General features: G+C 37.8%; 1 protein-coding gene across 2 annotated transcripts in view; it reads left to right on the top strand.

Annotated features, from left to right (window-relative positions):
* STK26 (serine/threonine kinase 26) overlaps positions 1-18,506 on the top strand; it is a 65,177-nt gene that overhangs the window by 31,408 nt on the left and 15,263 nt on the right. For both annotated transcript variants that reach the window (XM_030760605.2, XM_022563911.3), the window contains exon 3: positions 13,373-13,603. In XM_030760605.2, the coding sequence (XP_030616465.1) occupies positions 13,373-13,603 (231 nt within the window). The remainder of the gene's footprint in view (positions 1-13,372; positions 13,604-18,506) is intronic.

The raw sequence follows: 18,506 nt of genomic DNA, 5'->3' as shown, positions 1-18,506 counted from the left end.
TTTTCTCCCATTCTGAAGGTTGTCTTTTCGTCTTGTTTGTGGTTTCCTTTGCTGTGCAAAAGCTTTTAAGTTTCATTAGGTCCCATTTGTTTATTTTTCTTTTTCTTTTCATTTCTCTAGGAGGTGAGTAAAAAAGATCTTGCTGTGATTTATGTCACAGAGTGTTCTGCCTATGTTTTCCTCTAAGAGTTTGATGATGTCCGGCCTTACATTTAGGTCTTTAGTTTATTTTTGTGTATGGTGTTAGGAAGTGTTCTAATTTCATTCGTTTACATGTAGCTCTCCAGTTCTCCGAGCACCACTTATTGAAGAGGCTGTCTTTTCTCCATTGTATATTCTTGCCTCCTTTATCAAAGATAAGGTGACCATATGGGTGTGCGTTTATCTCTGGGCTTTCTATCCTGTTCCATTGATCTATAATTCTGTTTTTGTGGCAGTACCATACTGTCTTGATTACTGTAGCTTTGTAGTATAGTCTGAAGTCAGGGAACCTGATTCCTCCAGTTCCGTTTTTCTTTCTCAAGATTGCTTTGGCTGTTCAGGGTCTTTTGTGTTTCCATACAAATTGTGAAATTTTTTGTTCTAGTTCTGTGAAAAATGCCAGTGGTAGTTTGATAGGGATTGCATTGAATCTGTAGATTGCTTTGGAGAGTATAGTCATTTTCAAAATGTTGATTCTTCCAATCCAAGAACATGGTATATCTCTCCATCTGTTTGTATCATCTTTAATTTCTTTCATCAGTGTCTTATACTTTTCTGCATACAGGTCCTTTGTCTCCTTAGGTAGGTTTATTCCTAGGTATTTTATTCTTTTTGTTGTCATGATATATGGGAGTGTTTCCTTAATTTCTCTTTCAGATTTTTCATCATTAGTGTATAGGAATGCAAGAGATTTCTGTGCATTAATTTTCTATCCTGCTACTTTACCAAATTCATTGACTAGCTCTAGTAGTTTTCTTGTAGCATGTTTAGGATTCTCTATGTATAGTATCATGTCATCTGCAAACAGTGACAGCTTTACTTCTTCTTTTCCGATTTGGGTTCCTTTTATTTCTTTTTCTTCTCTGATTGCTGTGGCTAAAACTTCCAAAACTATGTTGAATAAAAGTGGTGAGAGTGGGCAACCTTGTCTTATTTCTGATCTTAGTGGAAATGGTTTCAGCTTTTCACCATTGAGGATGATGTTTGCTGTGGGTTTGTCATGTATGGCCTTTATTATTTTGAAGAAAGTTTCCTCTATGCCTACTTTCTGGAGGGTTTTTTTTTTATCATAAATGGGTGTTGAATTTTATCAAAATTGAGATTTTCATATTGTTTTTCTCCTTCAAGTTGTTAATATGGTGCATCACGTTGATTGATTTGCGTATATTGAAGAATCCTTGCATTCCTGGGATAAACCCCACTTGATCATAGTGTATGATCCTTTTAATGTGCTGTTGGATTCTGCTTGCTAGTATTTTGTTGAGGATGTTTGCATCTATGTTCATCAGTGATATTGGCCTATAGTTTTCTTTCTTTGTGACATATTTGTCTGGTTTGGTATCACGGTGATGGTGGCCTCGTTGAATGAGTTTGGGAGTGTTCCTCCCTCTGCTATATTGTGGAAGAGTTTGAGAAGGATGGGTGTTAGCTTTTCTCTAAATGTTTGATAGAATTCGTCTGTCAAGCCATCTGGCCCTGGGCTTTTGTTTGTTGGAAAATTTTTAATCACAGTCTCAATTTCAGCACTTGTGACTGGTCTGTTTATATTTTCTCTTTCTTCCTCGTTCAGTCTCAGAAGGTTGTGATTTTCTAAGAATTTGTCCATTTCTTCCAGGTTGTCCAACTTATAGGCATATTGTAGCTTGTAGTAATCTCTCATGATCCTTTGTATTTCTGCAGTGTTAGTTGTTACTTCTTCGTTTTCATTTCTAATTCTGTTGATTGGAGTCTTCTCCCTTTTTTCCTTGATGAGTCTGGCTAATGGTTTATCAATTTTGTTCATCTTCTCAAAGAACCAGCTTTTAGTTTTATTGATCTTTGCTATCATTTCCTTCATTTCTTTTTCATTTATTTCTGATCTGCTCTTTATGATTTCTTTCCTTCTGCTACCTTTGGGTTTTTTTGGTTCTCCTTTTCCTAATTCCTTTAGGTAAGGTTAGGTTGTTTATTTGAGATGTTTCTTGCTTCTTGAGGTAGGATTGTATTGCTATAAACTTCTCTCTTAGAACTGCTTTTGATGCATCCCATAGGTTTTGGCTCATTGTGTTTCCATGGTCATTTGTTTCTACGTATTTTTTGATTTCCTCTGATTTCTTCAGTGATATCTTGTTTACTTGGTAGTTTATTGTTTATTCTCCTTGTGTGTGTATTTTTTCAGAATTTTTCCTTTGATTGACTATAGTCTCATAGCATTGTGGTCAGAAAAGATACTTGATACGATTTCAGTTTTCCTCAAATTACCAAGGCTTGATTTGTTACCCAAGATATGATCTATCCTGGAGAATGTTCCATGAGCACTTGAGAAGAAAGTGTATTCTGTTGTTTTTGGATAGAATGTCCTATAAATATCAATTAAGTCCATGTTGTTTAGTGTATCATTTAAAGCTTGTGTTTCCTTATTTATTTTCATTTTGGATGATCTGTCCATTGGTGAAAGTGGGGTGTTAAAAGTCCCCTACTATGAGTGTGTTACTGTCGACTTCCCCTTTTATGGCTGTTAGCATTTGCCTTATGTATTGAGGTGCTCCTATGTTGGGTGCATAAATATTTACAATTGTTAAATCTTCTTGGATTGATCCCTTGATCATTATGTAGTGTCCTTCTTTGTCTCTTGTAGTAGTCTTTATTTTAAAGTCTATTTTGTCTGATATGAGAATTGCTACTCCAGCTTTCTTTTGATTTCCACTTGCATGGAATATCTTTTTCCATCCCCTCACTTTCAGTCTGTATGTGTCCCTAAGTCTGAAGTGGGTCTCTTGTAGACAGCATATATATGGGTCTTGTTTTTGTATCCATTCAGCCAGTCTGTGTCTTTTGGTTGGAGCATTTAATCCATTTACATTTCAGGTAATTATTGATGTGTATGTTCTTATTACCATTTTCTTAATTGTTTTGGGTTTCTTATTGTAGATCTTTTCCTTCTTTTGCGTTTCTTACCTAGAGAAATTCCTTTAGTATTTGTTGTACAGCTGGTTTGGTGGTGCTGAATTCTCTTAGTGTTTGCTTGTCTGTAAAGCTTTAAATTTCTCTGTCGAATCTGAATGAGATCCTTGCTAGTCAGAGTAATCTTGGTTGTAGGTTTTTCCCTTTTATCACTTTATATATGTCCTACCAGTACCTTCTGGCTTGCAGAGTTTCTGCTGAAAGATCAGCTGTTAACCTTTTGGGTATTCCCTTGTATGTTATTCATTGTTTTTCCCTTGCTGCTTTCAATATTTTTTCTTTGTATTTAATTTTTGATAGTTTGATTAATATGTGTCTTGGTGTGTTTCTCCTTGGATTTTTCCTGTATGGGACTCTCTGCACTTCCTGGACTTGATTAAGTATTTCCTTTCCCATATTAGGGAAGTTTTCAACTCTAATCTCTTCAAATATTTTCTCAGTCCCTTTCTTTTTCTCTTTTTCTTCTGGGACCCCTATAATTCGAATGTTGGTATGTTTAATGTTGTCCCAGAGGTCTCTGAGACTGTCCTCAATTCTTTTCATTCGTTTTTCTTTATTCTGCTCTGCAGTAGTTATTTCCACTATTTTATCTTCCAGGTCACTTATCCGTTCTTCTCCCTCAGTTATTCTGCTGTTGATTCCTTCTAGAGAATTTTTAATTTCATCTATTGTGTTGTTCATCATTGTTTGTTTGCTCTTTCGTTCTTCCAGGTCCTTGTTAAACGTTTCTTTTATTTTCTCCATTCTATTTCCAAGCTTTTGTATCGTTTTTAGTATCATCACTCTGAATTCTTTTTCAGGTAGGCTGCCTATTTCCTCTTCATTTGTTAGGTCTGGTGCATTTTTATCTTGCTCCTTCATCTGCTGTGCGTTTCTCTGTCTTCTCATTTTGCTTAACTTATTGTGTTTGGGGTCTCCTTTCTGCAGGCTGCAGGTTCGTACTTTCCATTCTTTTTGGTGTCTGACCCCAGTGTCTAAGGTTGGTTCAGTGGTTTGTGTAGGCTTTGTGGTGGAGGGGACTAGTGCCTGTGTTCTGGTGGATGAGGTTGGATCTTGTCTTTCTGGTGGGCAGGACAGCGTCCAGTGGTGTGTTTTGGGGTGTCTGTGACCTTATTATTATCTTAGGCAGCCTCTCTGCTAATGGGTGGGGTTGTGTTCCTGTCTTGCTAGTTGTTTTGCCTAGGGTGTCCAGTACTGTACCTTGCTGGTTGTTGAGTGGAGCTGGGTCTTAGCATTGAGATGGAGGTCTCTGGGAGAACTTTCACCGTTTGATATTACGTGGAGCTGTGACGTCTGTGGTGGTCCAATGTCCTGAAGTTGGCTCTCCCACCTCAGAGGGACAGGCCTGACACCCAGCCAGACCACCAAGACCCTGTCAGCCGCATGGCTCAGAAGAAAAGGGAGAAAAAAAGAAAGAGAAAAAGAAAAACAAAATAAAGTTTTTAAAAAAATATAATTTTTAAAAATAAAAAATAGTAAAAAGTAATTAGAAAAAGAAAAAAACAACCAAACAAACATAAAAAACAGGCAGACATAACCCTAGAACAAATGGTAAAAGCAAAGCTATACAGAGAAAATGACACAAGGAAACATACTCATAGTCACAGAAAGAGAAAAAGGAAAAAACGTATGTATATATCATTGCTCCCAACGTCCACTGCCTCAAATTTGGGTTGATTCGTTGTCTATTCAGGTATTCCACAGATGCAGGGTACATCAAGTTGAATGTGTAGATTTAATCTGCTGCTCCTGAGGCTGCTGGGAGAAATTTCCCTTTCTCTTCTTTGTTCGCACAGCTCCTGGGGTTCTGCTTTGGATTGGCCCCGCCTCTGCATGTAGGTCGCCTGAGGGCGTCTGTTCCCTGCCCAGACAGAATGGGGTTAAAGTAGCAGTTGATTAGGGCGCTCTGGCTCACTCAGCCTGGGGGGAAGATGGGGTACGGAATGTGGGGCGAGCCTGCAGCGGCAGAGGCCAGCATGATGTTGCAACAACCTGAGGCGTGCTGTGTATTCCCTGGGGAAGTTGTCCCTGGATCACAGGACCCTGACAGTGGCAGGCTGCACAGGCTCCCAGGAGGGGAGGAGTGGATAGTGACCTATGCTTGCACACAGGCTTTTTGGTGGCTGCAGCAGCAGCCTTAGCATTTCATGCCCATCTCTGGGGTCTGCGCTGATAGCTGCAGCTTGTGCCCCTCTCTGGAGCCTGTTGAGACGGTGCTCTGAATCCCCTCTCCTCACGCACCCCGAAACAATGGTCTCTTGCCTCTTAGGCAGGTCCAGACATTTTCCCCAACTGCCTCCCAGCTAGATGTGGTGCACTAGCCCCCTTCAGGCTGTGTTCATGCAGCCAAGCCCAGTCCTTTCCCTGGGATCTGACCTCTGAAGAAGCTGGAGCCTCAGGTCCCAACCCCCACCCATCTTGGTGGTTGAGCAGACAAGCCTCTCAGGCTGGTGAGTGCTGGTTGGCACTGATACTCTGTGCAGGAATCTCTCCACTTTGCCCTTTGCACCCCTGTTCCTGCATTCTCCTCCTTGTCTTTGAGACTTCCACCCCGCCACCCCCCATCTCCGCCAGTAAGGGGCTTCCTGGTGTGTGGAAACTTTTCCTCCTTCACAGCTGCCTCCCAGAGGTGCAGGTCCTGTCTCTATTCTTTTGTCTCTGTTTTTTCTTTTTTCTTTTGCCCTACCCAGGTATGTGGGGAGTTTCTTGCCTTTTGGGAAGTCTGAGGTCTTCTGCCAGCGTTCAGTAGGTGTTTTGTAGGAGTTGTTCCACATGTAGTTGTATTTCTGTTGTATTTGTGGGGAGGAAAGTGATCTCCACGTCTTACTCTTCTGCCATCTTGAATGTCTCCCCTGCTTCCCATAGATTTTTGAAAGTTGTGTTTCCACTTTCATTTGTCTTGAGGTATTTTATGATTTCCTCTTTGATTTCTTCATTGACCCATTGGTCTTTTAGTAGCATATTGTTTAGTCTCCACTTGTTTGTGTTTTCCCCATTTTTCTTTTGTAATTGATTCCTAGTTTCATACCATTGTGGTTGGAAAAAACTGCTTAATCTAATTTCTAGTCTCTTAAATTTGTTGAGAAACTTGTTTTGTGGCCTAGCATGTGATCTATCCTGGAGAACGTTTCATGTGCACTTGAAAAGGATGTGTATTTTGCTCTTTTGGGATGGAATGTCATGTAAGTCGATATCTATTAAGTCCAACTTGTCTATTGTGTCATTTAAGACCATTGTTACCTTGTTGATTTTTTGTCTTGGTTGTCTGTCCATTGATGTAAGAGGGGTATTAAAAGTTCCCTACTATCATTGTATTATTGTCAATTTCTCCCTTTAAGTCTGTTAATATTTGCCTTACATATTTACGTTCTCCTGTATTGGGTACATACATGTTAATGAATTTAATATCCTCCTCTTGTATTGATCCATTTATCATTATATAATGCCTTTTTGTGTCTTTTGTTGTAGCCTTTGTTTTAAAGTCTTTTTGTCTGATATGAGTATTGCTACCCCTACTTTCTTGTCATTTCCATTTGGATGAAATATCTTTGTCTATCCTCTCACTTTCAGTCTATGTGTCTTTAGCTCTGAAGTGAGTGTCTTGTACAGCATATATATGGGTCTTGTTATTTTATCCAATCAACCACCCTATGTCTTTTGTTTTGTTTTGTTTTGCTTTTATTGGAGTATAGTTGCTTTACAATGTTGTGTTAGTTTCTGCTGTACAGCAAAGTGGATCAGTTATACATAAACATAGATCCACTCTTTTTTAGATTCTTTCCCCATATAGATCTTTAGAGAGTATTGAGAAGAGTTCCCTGTGCTATACAGTAGGTACCCTATGTCTCTTGATTGGAGCATTTAGTCCATTGACATTTAAGGTAAGTATTGATAGGTATCTATTTATTGCCATTTTATTACTTGTTTTCTGGTTGTTTTTGTACTTCTTTGTTCATTTCTTCTTCTTTTTCTTCCCTTGTGGTTTGTAGATTTTCTTAAATGGTATGTGTGTGTTCCTTTCTTTTTCGTTTTTTTTAAATCTATCGTTGGCTTTTGATTTGTGCTTACCATCAGTTTCCTATATGTTGGCCTATAACTATATCTACTTGTTTTAAACTGGTAGTCATTTAAGTTCAACACATTTTAAAGATCTACATTTTTTACTCCTCTCCCCCACATTGTGTGTTTTTGATGACATATTTTACATCTTTGTGTTTGTCTCTTACCTTTGTATCATTGTACTTGATTTTACAATTTTTGTCTTTTTTTTAAATTAATAAACGTTTTTTTAGAGCAATTGTAGGTTCACAGCAAAATTGAACAGAAAGTACAGAGCATTCTCCTATACCCCCATGCCCACATGTGCACAGTATCTCCCCCCGTTATCAACATCCTGCCCCAAAGGGGTACATTTGTTAATTGATGAATCTACAGGGATATATCATTAGTACCCAAAGTCCACAGTTTACATTAGGGTTCACCTTTGGTATTGTACATTCTATGGGTTTTGACAATTGTATGACTTGTATCTACCATTGTAGTATCATGTGGAATAGTTCAGCTGCCCTAAAAGTCCTCTGTGCTCCAGCTATTCATCCCTCCCTCCCACCTAACTTCTGGCAAACACTGATCATGTTACTGTCTTCACAGCTTGTCTTTTTGCAGAATGTCATATAGTTGGAATCATATAGTATGTAGCTTTTACAGATTGGCTTCTTTCACTTAGTAATGTGCATTTAAGGTTCCTCTATGTCTTTTCATGGCTTGATAGTTCATTTCTTTTTTGTTGTTGTTGTTAGTTTCTGCTTTATAACAAAGTGAATCAGTTATACATATACATATGTTCCCATATCTCTTCCCTCTTGCATCTCCCTCCCTCCCACCCTCCCTATCCCACCCCTCTAGGTGTTCACAAACCATACTAGTTTACTTAAGTGATTGGTCTACATCCTTTACTATATGTTTTCCTTTACTAGTGGGATTTTTCCTTTCCTATAAACTCTTACCTCTTGTAGCCTTTTCTTTTCCATTTAAAGAAAACCCTTTAACACTTCATCTAAGGTCAGTTTACTATTGATGAACTCTTTTAGTTTTTGGTTGTCTGAGTAGTTCTTTATCTCTCCTTCAATTCTGAATGATAGCCTTGCTTGGTAGTGTATCCTAGGTTGTAGGTTTTTCCCTTTCAGCACTTTAAATATATCATGCTACTCCCTTATGGCCCGCAAAATTTCTGCAGAAAAATCAGCTGATAGCCTTTTGGGGGTTCCGTTGTATGTGACTCTTTATTTTTCTCTTGCTGACTTTAGAATTCTCTCTTTATCTTTAACTTTAACCATTTTAAGTCTGATATTTCTTGGTCTGGTTCTCCTGGGGTTCATCTTGTTTAGGACTCTCTGTGTTTCCTGTACCTGGAAATCTATTTCCTTCTTCAGCTTCGGGAATTTTTCATCCATAATTTCATCAAGTACATTTCTACCCCTTTCTCTCTCTCTCTTCTCCTTCTGGGACCCCTACAGTGCAAATGTTAGTATGTTTGATGTTGTCTCATAAGCCCTTAAACTATCCTCATTTTCAAAAATGCGTTTTTATTTTTGCTCTTCTGATTGCATGATTTACATTCTTTTATCTTCCAGATCACTTAGGCATTCTTCTGTATCACCTAATCTTCTATTACTTCCCTCTAGTGTATTTTTCATTTCAGTTATTGTATTCTTCAGTTCTGACTGGTTTGTTTTTATACTTTCTAGTTACTTGCTAAAATTCTCACTGTGTTCATCTATTCTTTCCCCAAGTTCAGCTAGTATTCTTATTACTAAAGCTTTGAACTCTTTATCTGGTAAATTAATTATCTCTCTTTCATTAGGATTTTTTCAGGTTTTTTTTTCTTGTTCTTTCATTTGAAACATATTCTTCTGTCTTCTCATTTTGTTTAACTTTCTCTGTCTCTATGAAGTTAGGTGAGAGTTACCTATCTGACGCTTCTGTGGGAGCATCCCTATACAGTCTACATGTGCCCAGTGGCTATGGTAGGAGAGCCAGATCTGACGTGAGCAAGAGTCACATCTTCCCCCAGGGTGTGCTGGCAGCTATCAGCTTGGTAGAAGGTGGTGCTGGAGATGGAAGGGCTAGAGCCAGAGCCAGGGCTTCTTCTATGCTCAGCGGCCATCACCGCCTCACTGGGGGCAGAGTTGGTGCCCAAGGTACTGGAGCAGAAGCCCTGAAGGTCAGGTCCGAGCTGGTTCCTTTCCCTCTAAGTGTGTGCACCACCCCCCTGGCAATGGCACCTCTGCCACAGTGGAGAGCAGCACTGGAGCAACAGGTACTAGAGGGGGCCTGCGGGACAGGCCAGAGTAAGTGCTGGGACAGTCCCAGCAAGTTAGTCTGAGCCCCAGGCAATTGTCAATCTGCTGCTTCCTCGTGTGCATGCTGGTAATGGCTGCCTTCCCCTTGTTCAGAGGCAGGGTTGGGTCCGAGGCAGCTCCATTCTCTCTAAGTGTGAACACTCTCCTTGGCAGCAGCAGCCTTTGTGGCAGTGGAGAGCTGCACCAGAGCAAGAGAGGCTGTAGTGGGCACCCGGTGCAGGCTGGGGAGCAGGCTGTGGCAGTTGCGGGAAACCAGCCAGAGCTCCAGGTAGTTTTCAGTCTGTTTCCTCCGCCTTGTTCCCTGGGAGTAAGCAAGTGTGTGCATGCTCTTCATGAGTGGAGTGTCAGTTTCTTACAGCCCTCTGGTAAGTCCCACTGGTTTTCAAACCAGCTAAGGGGACTCGTCTTCCCAGAGTCAGGCCCAACATGTGGCTTGAACCCATCACTACCCACAGAGGATCCTTGAGGCTGTGATATCCCCTGCCTCTTGTGTGTCCCCTCCTTGGGCACTTGTCCCAACTAGATCGCTTTTCCTCCCTTCCTGCCCAACTCTGTGCAACTCTTTCTTTATAGCCTTGGTTGTAGAAGAGCCTTTGTGTCAGACTCCAGGTTGTTTTCAGCAGGAGTTGCTTCATATGTAAGATATATTTTGATGTGTTTGTGGAAGGAGGTGAGCTCAGCATCCTCCTACTCTGCCATCTTGATCTCCCTCCCATCTGCCCCTGACTTTCCACAGGAGACAAGTAAGATGATCATCCTACATTTTTCCCCTTTGGACTTCCTCAGAGTATTTCCATACTAAAAGGTTGTTGTTATCTTTGCTGTTTTAGTGGCGATGATACTGTCTAAGACTTAAATTTGTAACAATCTACCTATAGCTGAAGAGTCCAAATCCAAGCTAAGGAAGGAGAGGTGATGAAGGTCAAGGAATAATGAGAATGTCCTGAGATGGATCTCTGAGGTTTTCATTTTCACAGATGCATTTTTGTGCAACGTGTATAAGTCATCTACCATTAGTTGTAAATCAATGTGACATTAATTTAGCCATTCATCCTTTTTGCTGCTGCAGAACTTAGAGCTCCTTCCTGGGCTATGGCTTTAAGAAGGCAATGCAAACACAGATATAGAAGTAAACTAATTTTGCAATAGAGATAGAAAGATTTAGAAATTTTAATATTCTTAAGAGACTATTTGATTTGTGTTGAGAGGGAGCTGACTTGATTTTCTTAGAGGCTCTAAAGAAGAGTGAATATGAATGATTGGGCAAGCCAGCATCTTTATAAAGGTGGTTTTTAAATTGCATTGCTTGGAGTGTTTACCATTTATTTACTTGACTTTTGCCCTTGCATGAAAAACCAAAAGGAAATATGTCTTACTTTGGTTTAAGAAGCTGGCGACGTGGTGAATGGGGAGTTAGAACTTAGGTATTATCTATCCCAGATTCAGGAAGTCAGGGAGATGAGGTTATACGAATGAAAACTTGTTTTCAAGGTTCCCTCCACTCTGAAAATTGGGGTTTCGCATGAGAAGTTTTAGTCCCAAAATAAAGGATTGGGAAGTGCAAATGTTGTGTAAATGAGAGATCTTTCTCTTTTTCCAACTTGGTACTCCTTGATTGAAAATCTTAAATTATATTTATTGATGAGTTAGGATTCACTTCAGAGCATGTTTAAAATTCAAAATGTGACTTGATTTTTAAATCTTTGATTTACATACTTTCAGGAACCCATTTATTATAGAAATCAAGAACAGCTGTGTTCTCCCTAAGGTTGATTGTTTCAGTCAAATCCTTTTAAAACACGAATTAAGAAGATTAGGATTTAATCTTTGTTTCTTCCAACAACAACAAAAAATCTCATCATAGAGTTAATATACCTCCTAGTCCAGAATGTGTTATCAGAAAGTACATATTCAGTACTGTCTACTTTTTAATCAATGGTATATTTATAACTTTTAGATTATTTTGTAGTTACGTCAGAAAAACTGAAAGATTTGCTCTTTTTATTTTTCCAAATTCACTGAATTTAGGAAGTTATAGGGTGGTGAACCTATCACTGAGCTATTTGGTGAGTATTTTTGCCGCAAGGTACTAGAAAGACAAGAACCATCACCAAAAGTAGGAAGAGGTAACTTGTGGGTTAGCTATTATACAATGTCTTGGTAAGAAATTAAGCACCAAGTAAATCAATAACGATGGTACGCAAGTTTTGGAGAAGGTATTATAACAAAATGTTAGCATTAAAGAAACATTTGCAACCTACGAAGCCTAAACTATTTTTAAAAGCTCATATGGGCAGCTGAAGATGTATTTGTCCCATGTGAATACTAGAGGTGGGTGGGGATAAAACAAGTAACTTGCCATATCAAAGAGACTATGGCATACATGGAAAGTGTCTTTTAGAAATAGGAAAAAATCCAATCAAGGAGAATGGGGAAGCTTATACATTTAGCAGGTCATGTGCGAACTGTCATTTAGGCTGGTTGAAAAAAGAAAAATTGGCGAAATTCTTTAAAATCAGTCATAAGTTTTTAAGTTACTCAAAAGCAGGCAGTTTACTGGGTCTATTTGGTGATGATGGTGCAACAAACTTGACAGAAAAATAATAAACTTTAATGATCTATTTGTCTAATACAAGAAGATATAAGGGAACATGCTATCTCAATAATTTGTCCCCTGAAATTGATGACCAGGTTCAACTGTAATAAATGAACAGATAATCTAGGTCCAATTAACAAATTAAATATAGACAGTTCATCAGAACTATATAGCATCCTTCTATATTTCGAAGGAACTCAAAGTAAGGTTTTAGGTCTGGACTAATAAAGCACTTAAGTATAAGTTAGATTGACATGTATACACTGCTATATTTAAAATAAAGCACCTTCCCATGAAAAAATAAAAATAAATAAAAAATAATAAATTAATAACATGCCATTTCTGTGAGGTTTGGAAATCTTTTTTTCTACTTGATCAGTAGTATATATTCAGCAATATGAGTTTAAGTAAGGTTAAAGGTTATCTTGTGGGAGTAAAATTTGAATTCAGAATTGTACACTGTTAGATAAAGGATATTTCTGAATCAGGAAAGGGCAGTGAATTTATAAATCTAAGTCATGCCTATACATCTGTTAACCTAAAACCTTATGCTTGATTCAGATTTTGTTGTAGCAAAATATTGATTTATTCTGGATTCCTACTGTGAGATGTGTTGTGAAAGTTCAACATATTACCATTTCCTTATGAGTACTTGCAATCATGATAAAAGCATAGAATGTTATTTCAGCCATTGATGAGAACATTACATACAGATAGGATCCCAAGTAAAGAAGAAAAAAAGGACTTGTAGATTCTTGGGTCTTTTGTGCTCTGTGTTGTTTATATGGTGGTTTAGAAGTATAGGTGCAGTGATTAGGATGTCCAAGTTGGAGAGAGAGGAGATTTAAAAGGTAACATTTTGCTGATGGAATGTAAGAATTTTAACAACTCACCTACCTATAGCTTAGATGAGGTATTCTCTCATTATCACTACCATTGCATTAATGTGCAAATTGTGTATATTCAGCTGCTTTATTCTAAAAAGAGTCTGGCCCTTTGGTGTGCACCAGAGACAACATTTGCTATAGGAGATTGTGATCCTTAGCAGGATCAGCTAAGCCCACTTAGTGTGGGTGATCCAATAGAATATGGACTAGTTGGCCATTTGGGATACAGTTGTTCTAACAAAGCACATGCGGAGGGTCAAGGGAGTTTGTATGCTTTTTTTTTTTAAATGTGGTATTGTCATGTGATTTATTTTCCTTCATTTAAAAACTTGATGCAAAATGTTTGTGCTCTTTCCTTTCTTTCTCTCCCCGCCCCCCCTTAGAATAATATAGCCGATCCAGAAGAACTGTTCACAAAATTAGAACGCATTGGAAAAGGCTCCTTTGGAGAAGTGTTCAAAGGTATTGATAACCGTACCCAGCAAGTGGTTGCTATTAAAATCATAGACCTTGAGGAAGCCGAAGATGAAATTGAAGACATTCAGCAAGAAATAACTGTTTTGAGTCAGTGTGACAGCTCATATGTAACAAAATACTATGGATCATATTTAAAGGTAATGTGTACGCTGGATTATTTAAGTCATAAGGTATTTTCATTATAAGTATTTCTTTTTTTTTAACTCTGTTTTTCGAAAGGCAATGTCTTAAATTAGGATTTGACAGCCTTTGGCCTCCAGACAGAACTCAGCTCCATTTGTAGTGCCAAAATAGGCTGGTTTTAGATTTAGCAGCTGTATCCTGAATGCATCCCAGTACTCAGCTGCAACATTTTTCCACACCTGAACTTTTGGGTTGATAGAGGAACAGAAAGGCAGCTGAGCCTTGAGACATATCCTTTGCCTGGAAAGAGCTTTCTCCCTGGGCTTTTACACATTATTCTCAATGGTCCAGTCTGTCTCAACCTCAGAATTGATGGCATATGTAAGCATGTCACTATTCCATTGAGTTATGGTGGTTATTTACACATCTCTCTCTCCCTCTAGGTTGTAAGCTTCTTGACAGCAGGGAGTTTAGTTCAACCCGTCTTGGTTTTCACATCACTTAGCACAGAGCATGGCACATCTTAAGTACATGATAAATATTTGTTGAAATGGAATTAAATAGATTAATATCTGTTCCCCCCCACCAAAAAAAAAGTTGGATTTTTAGTTTCTAGGATTATGGAATTAGCAGACACCTGAAGTTCCAGCAGATGGAGTTATTACTGCATCACAGAAAACTCTTTGGTGACTAAAACCCGAGTTCTTGGGTTCCATATTTATAGAGTCAGGATTTGTGTCTATTGAAATATAAAACAACACATAATTAGAAAAATCTAGCTTAGAGTTTAAATTATCTTAAAATTTAAAAAATGTATCCCCATATTGATATTTTTTAAAGGAGGGCAGTATTAGTTAGATCTTTGATTTTCAGAGCTTACAAGGGGGAAGGTTTTGTTTGTTTGTTTGTTTGTTTGTCCATCTATCTCTAGGCCAAAAGGGTGTGTTTATAACCCATCAGGCTGTTGGCCTGCACAAAAATTGATGCTGTCTTTTTATGTTCTGCTGATCAAATATACCCTAGGATAAACTATCTATATTAGTTAATACTGATATAGAAATTCATCGATTTCCCTGGCTTTTTACAGAGCCTAACCTTTTTTTTTTTTTTTTTTTTGGCTGCGCTGCACGACTTGCAGGATTGAACCCAGGCCCCCTGCAGGAGAAGCGCAGAGTCCTAACCACTGAACTGCCAGGGAATTCCCCACAGAGCCTAATTTATTCTGATAGTACGTGAATTAGGTGACTGTGGCATTAATGCATAGTAGAATGAATCATTAAATAGCCAAACAGTCACTATGTGTCACACACTGTACTAGGTTATGGAGATGTAAAAGTGAACAACTCCTGCCATTAAAGAGCTCACAGTCTCATATTGCACTAAAATAGTGTAGATTTTGTGATTGAATGTGTACAAGGTACAGATGAGGCATAAGTAAGAAAATGGTCACCTCTACCCTTTTTTTCCATGATGGTATGAAGGAAAGGCTTCCAAAAGGAGGTGATACTGCTGGTAGCTCCTATACAATATACTTTTAAGTGTTAGCCATTACTCTATTTTACTGTATACCTAATTACTTGATTCTTTGTGGTTCACTTTGCTTTTATATTCTTTCCTAAAAAGCTTATTTAGTGGGTCAGATTCCTTTTTAGGAATCCTATGGGGGTGGTCATTCAGTCTCAGTGGTTTTAAGTCTCCCTTCTAATTTCCATAGCAGGCGGGGTTGTAGGCAGCCCAGGGAATTTGTTGTTGTTGGTGGTGATGTGTGTGTGTGTTTTGCTTATTCTGGTTTACTCTTTCTGGATTGAATCCTTGTAATTCCAGACCCACTCTAGAGCAAATCTGAACACTTGCTATTTTTAGGCACCTGTATCAGATAAGCTAGTTTTGGTGACTGACTTATATTAAAGAAGCCCTATTTAAAATGCGCTATTGTATATTATACTGAAAATGGGTACTGACATGGTATTGAGTTTTATTGTTTGCTTACAACCTTTCTTTATTCATATTCAGTACTCACATGGAAAATGAATTATAACTCTGTTTTTATTATTTATTCCTAAGATTTCACATTTAAAAAAATTTTCCTCGTAGTGTACATGTACTGGTCACCCAAAAAATACTTAATCTTTTAATAAATCCAACTGATAGTTTGTTTTCTCCAAATCTTGATTGTTGAATGTTCTCAGGCCAGTTAGTGATACAAAACTGTTATCCAAGATGTCTTCTTACAGAATTAAACTGCATTATTTTTATCTCGTTTACCCGTCATTAATTAAAATACATGATGAGAAAGCCTACTTTGAAGAACATGTTACTTCATGATAAAATTGTAGAAATTCACAGATGGCTGCTATTGATTACATTTGTATCTAGATTATCTGTACACACACATATTATCTCTATATGGATATACATATATATGCACAGAGAAAAAGAAATATGATTTTATAACTCTTTAATACCATTTATTTAAATTACTTTCTTAAATTGACCACTTGTTTATTTTCCATTTATATTAAACCATAGTGTGACTTCACAGGCTTAAATTTTTTTAAACTAAAATCACATCAAATATAACAGGGTTCTGTTTAGTTCAGTCAGTAAAATCAAGGCTACATCCTCTAAGTACCATCGGAGAACTGCATCATCAATCGACTTATGTTCTTGTTGTGGCCCATCCTTCCGTTTCAGATGACATGGGAGATTTTGTGAGTCAAGTTAATTGAGTAAAGTAGGATACAGGTTCTTCTCAGGTTGTCCTAACACAGGACATAACCAAGACCCTCACTGTTAGCTGGAGGAAAATTTATTGCACTTGAGAGAAAATTATATGCTCTCTGCAACTGTATGTAGTTGTAGCACTTTCCTTGAGACATGCAGAAATGTACTAGGTATTCATTTTGACTGAGCTCACTGTATAACTTCGTTTTTAAAAACAAGAGTACAAACCAGACAGACACATCAGTATGACCACAATATTTTCCTTTAATTTTACTTCACTGCAGATTTTCTTGACAGACAAAGTTAGTCTTTATGACGAGTGCTAAAATAAGCAAACCCTTCCGTTCTGATCTCATAACATTGGAAGAATCTTTTATAATCTTTAAATATTTTCTAGTTCGATGTAAATCTTAAAATGAAGCTCACTCAGGCATTGAATAGAACTTGAATCATGCCTTTATTTGCTGCTGAAAATTGCTTTTAGATTTCTGTTTATGTTAAGGAAATATGCCCCCCTCCCCTCCACATACCACAACGACTGATATTTATTTTTTAAAAAAGAATTGAATGCTTGAAGTAAAATATTCCAGAATAGAGTCTGTACAGCTTTGTTTCCTTCTCATTATTTTTCCTGAGACTTTTGTGTGTGCTTATTTCCAATGTATGGCGAATGTTTCTGGAATATTTCTGGAATATTCTTTAATTTTTAAACATCATAGTTTTCTTATAAAACTTGAAAGAAATTGGAGAGGGAAATATTTCCTCCTTGTACAGTGGTTTTTTCTCTCAAAATAAGAATAGCTTTAAACTTTCTATAATACACCTCTAAGAAGCCCCATATTAGATTCAATTCAGCAGATAATTTATTTTTCGGTCACCTACTCTGTGCACTCCTCTCATTCTGCATATTTGCCCTGGTCGGTCTCATCTACTTTATTCTGACAATTTCTAAATTCATGTCTCTGGTTTCAGCCTCTCTCCTTAGCCCCAGATAGGTATATCTAACTTGTCTCATATCTCCCACTTATCTGTGGGTAGGTACATCAAGTGCAATAACCCAAAACGTGGGGAATAGCATTTAAAGTGGGGCTTGAGTATGATTTTGATCGGGTTTGGGATGTGAGGGTGGGGTATAGACAAGGCATTCTAGACTGGAAGAAAACGATTCCAAGGTGGTAAAGTATCTGGCAAGATGATCTCTACTATTCCTTACAGTGATATAAGATTTCACATTCTGTTTCTTTTCTTATTGTGGTATAATATATATCACGAAAGTTACCATTTTAACCATTTTAAATGTACAGTTCTGTGGCATTTCATGCACTCATGTGATTTTGCAACCATCACTAGCATTCATCTCCAGAACTTTTTCATCTTCCTCAACTGAAACTCTGTACCCATTAAACTGTATAACTCCCCATTCTCTCCTCACCGTAGTCCTTGGTAACCACCATTCTACTTTCTGTCTCTATGAGTTTCCCTACCGTAGACTCTTCATATAAGTGGAATCATACAACATTTGCCCTTTGGTGACTGGCTTATTTTACTTACACATGCTGGTTTATGTGGTCAGTGTTATGATTGGCTATCTGCTTCATAGACCAACCTACTTAATTCAACATGTACTTGATCTATGTTCAATAATTATCTCATAAATATATATAATGGGTATTTTAAATGTTTTTTAAACATTTTTTCTATGAGCAAATGAATTCCAAGTTCCACAGTAGCATTTCTCCCCCCTATAGCCAAGTGTCTGCTTTAGTGGCAAATTCAAAGGCCCCATGGGGTGATGGAGTTGATACTCCAGACACCAGTGATTTGTTAAAACTAGGCTCCAACTTCTCCCCAGTAAACAGTATAACTCTGAAGTACTTAACTTTTTTTTAAAATTTTTATTGGAGTATAGTTGATTTATAATGTTATGTTAGTTTCAGGTGTACAGCAGAATGAATCAGTTATACATATACATATATCCACTCTTCTTAAGAATCTTTTCCCATATAGGCCATTACAGAGTATTGAGTAGAGTTTCCTGTGCTATACAGTAGGTCCTTATTAGTAATCTATTTTATATATAGTAGTGTGTGTATGTCAATCCCAATCTCCCAATTTATCCCTCTTCCCCCCTTACCCCCTGGTAACCATAACTTTGTTTTCTACATCTGTAACTATTTCTTGAAGTACTTACTC

This window comes from Delphinapterus leucas, chromosome X, assembly GCF_059928025.1.
Source record: "Delphinapterus leucas isolate spDelLeu-1000000601 "Yukka" chromosome X, BTC_Dleu_Yukka2, whole genome shotgun sequence".
NCBI classification, from domain to species: Eukaryota; Metazoa; Chordata; class Mammalia; order Artiodactyla; family Monodontidae; genus Delphinapterus; species Delphinapterus leucas.
Note: the sequence above shows the minus strand (reverse complement) of the source record. Positions and strands in the feature narration are given on the sequence as shown.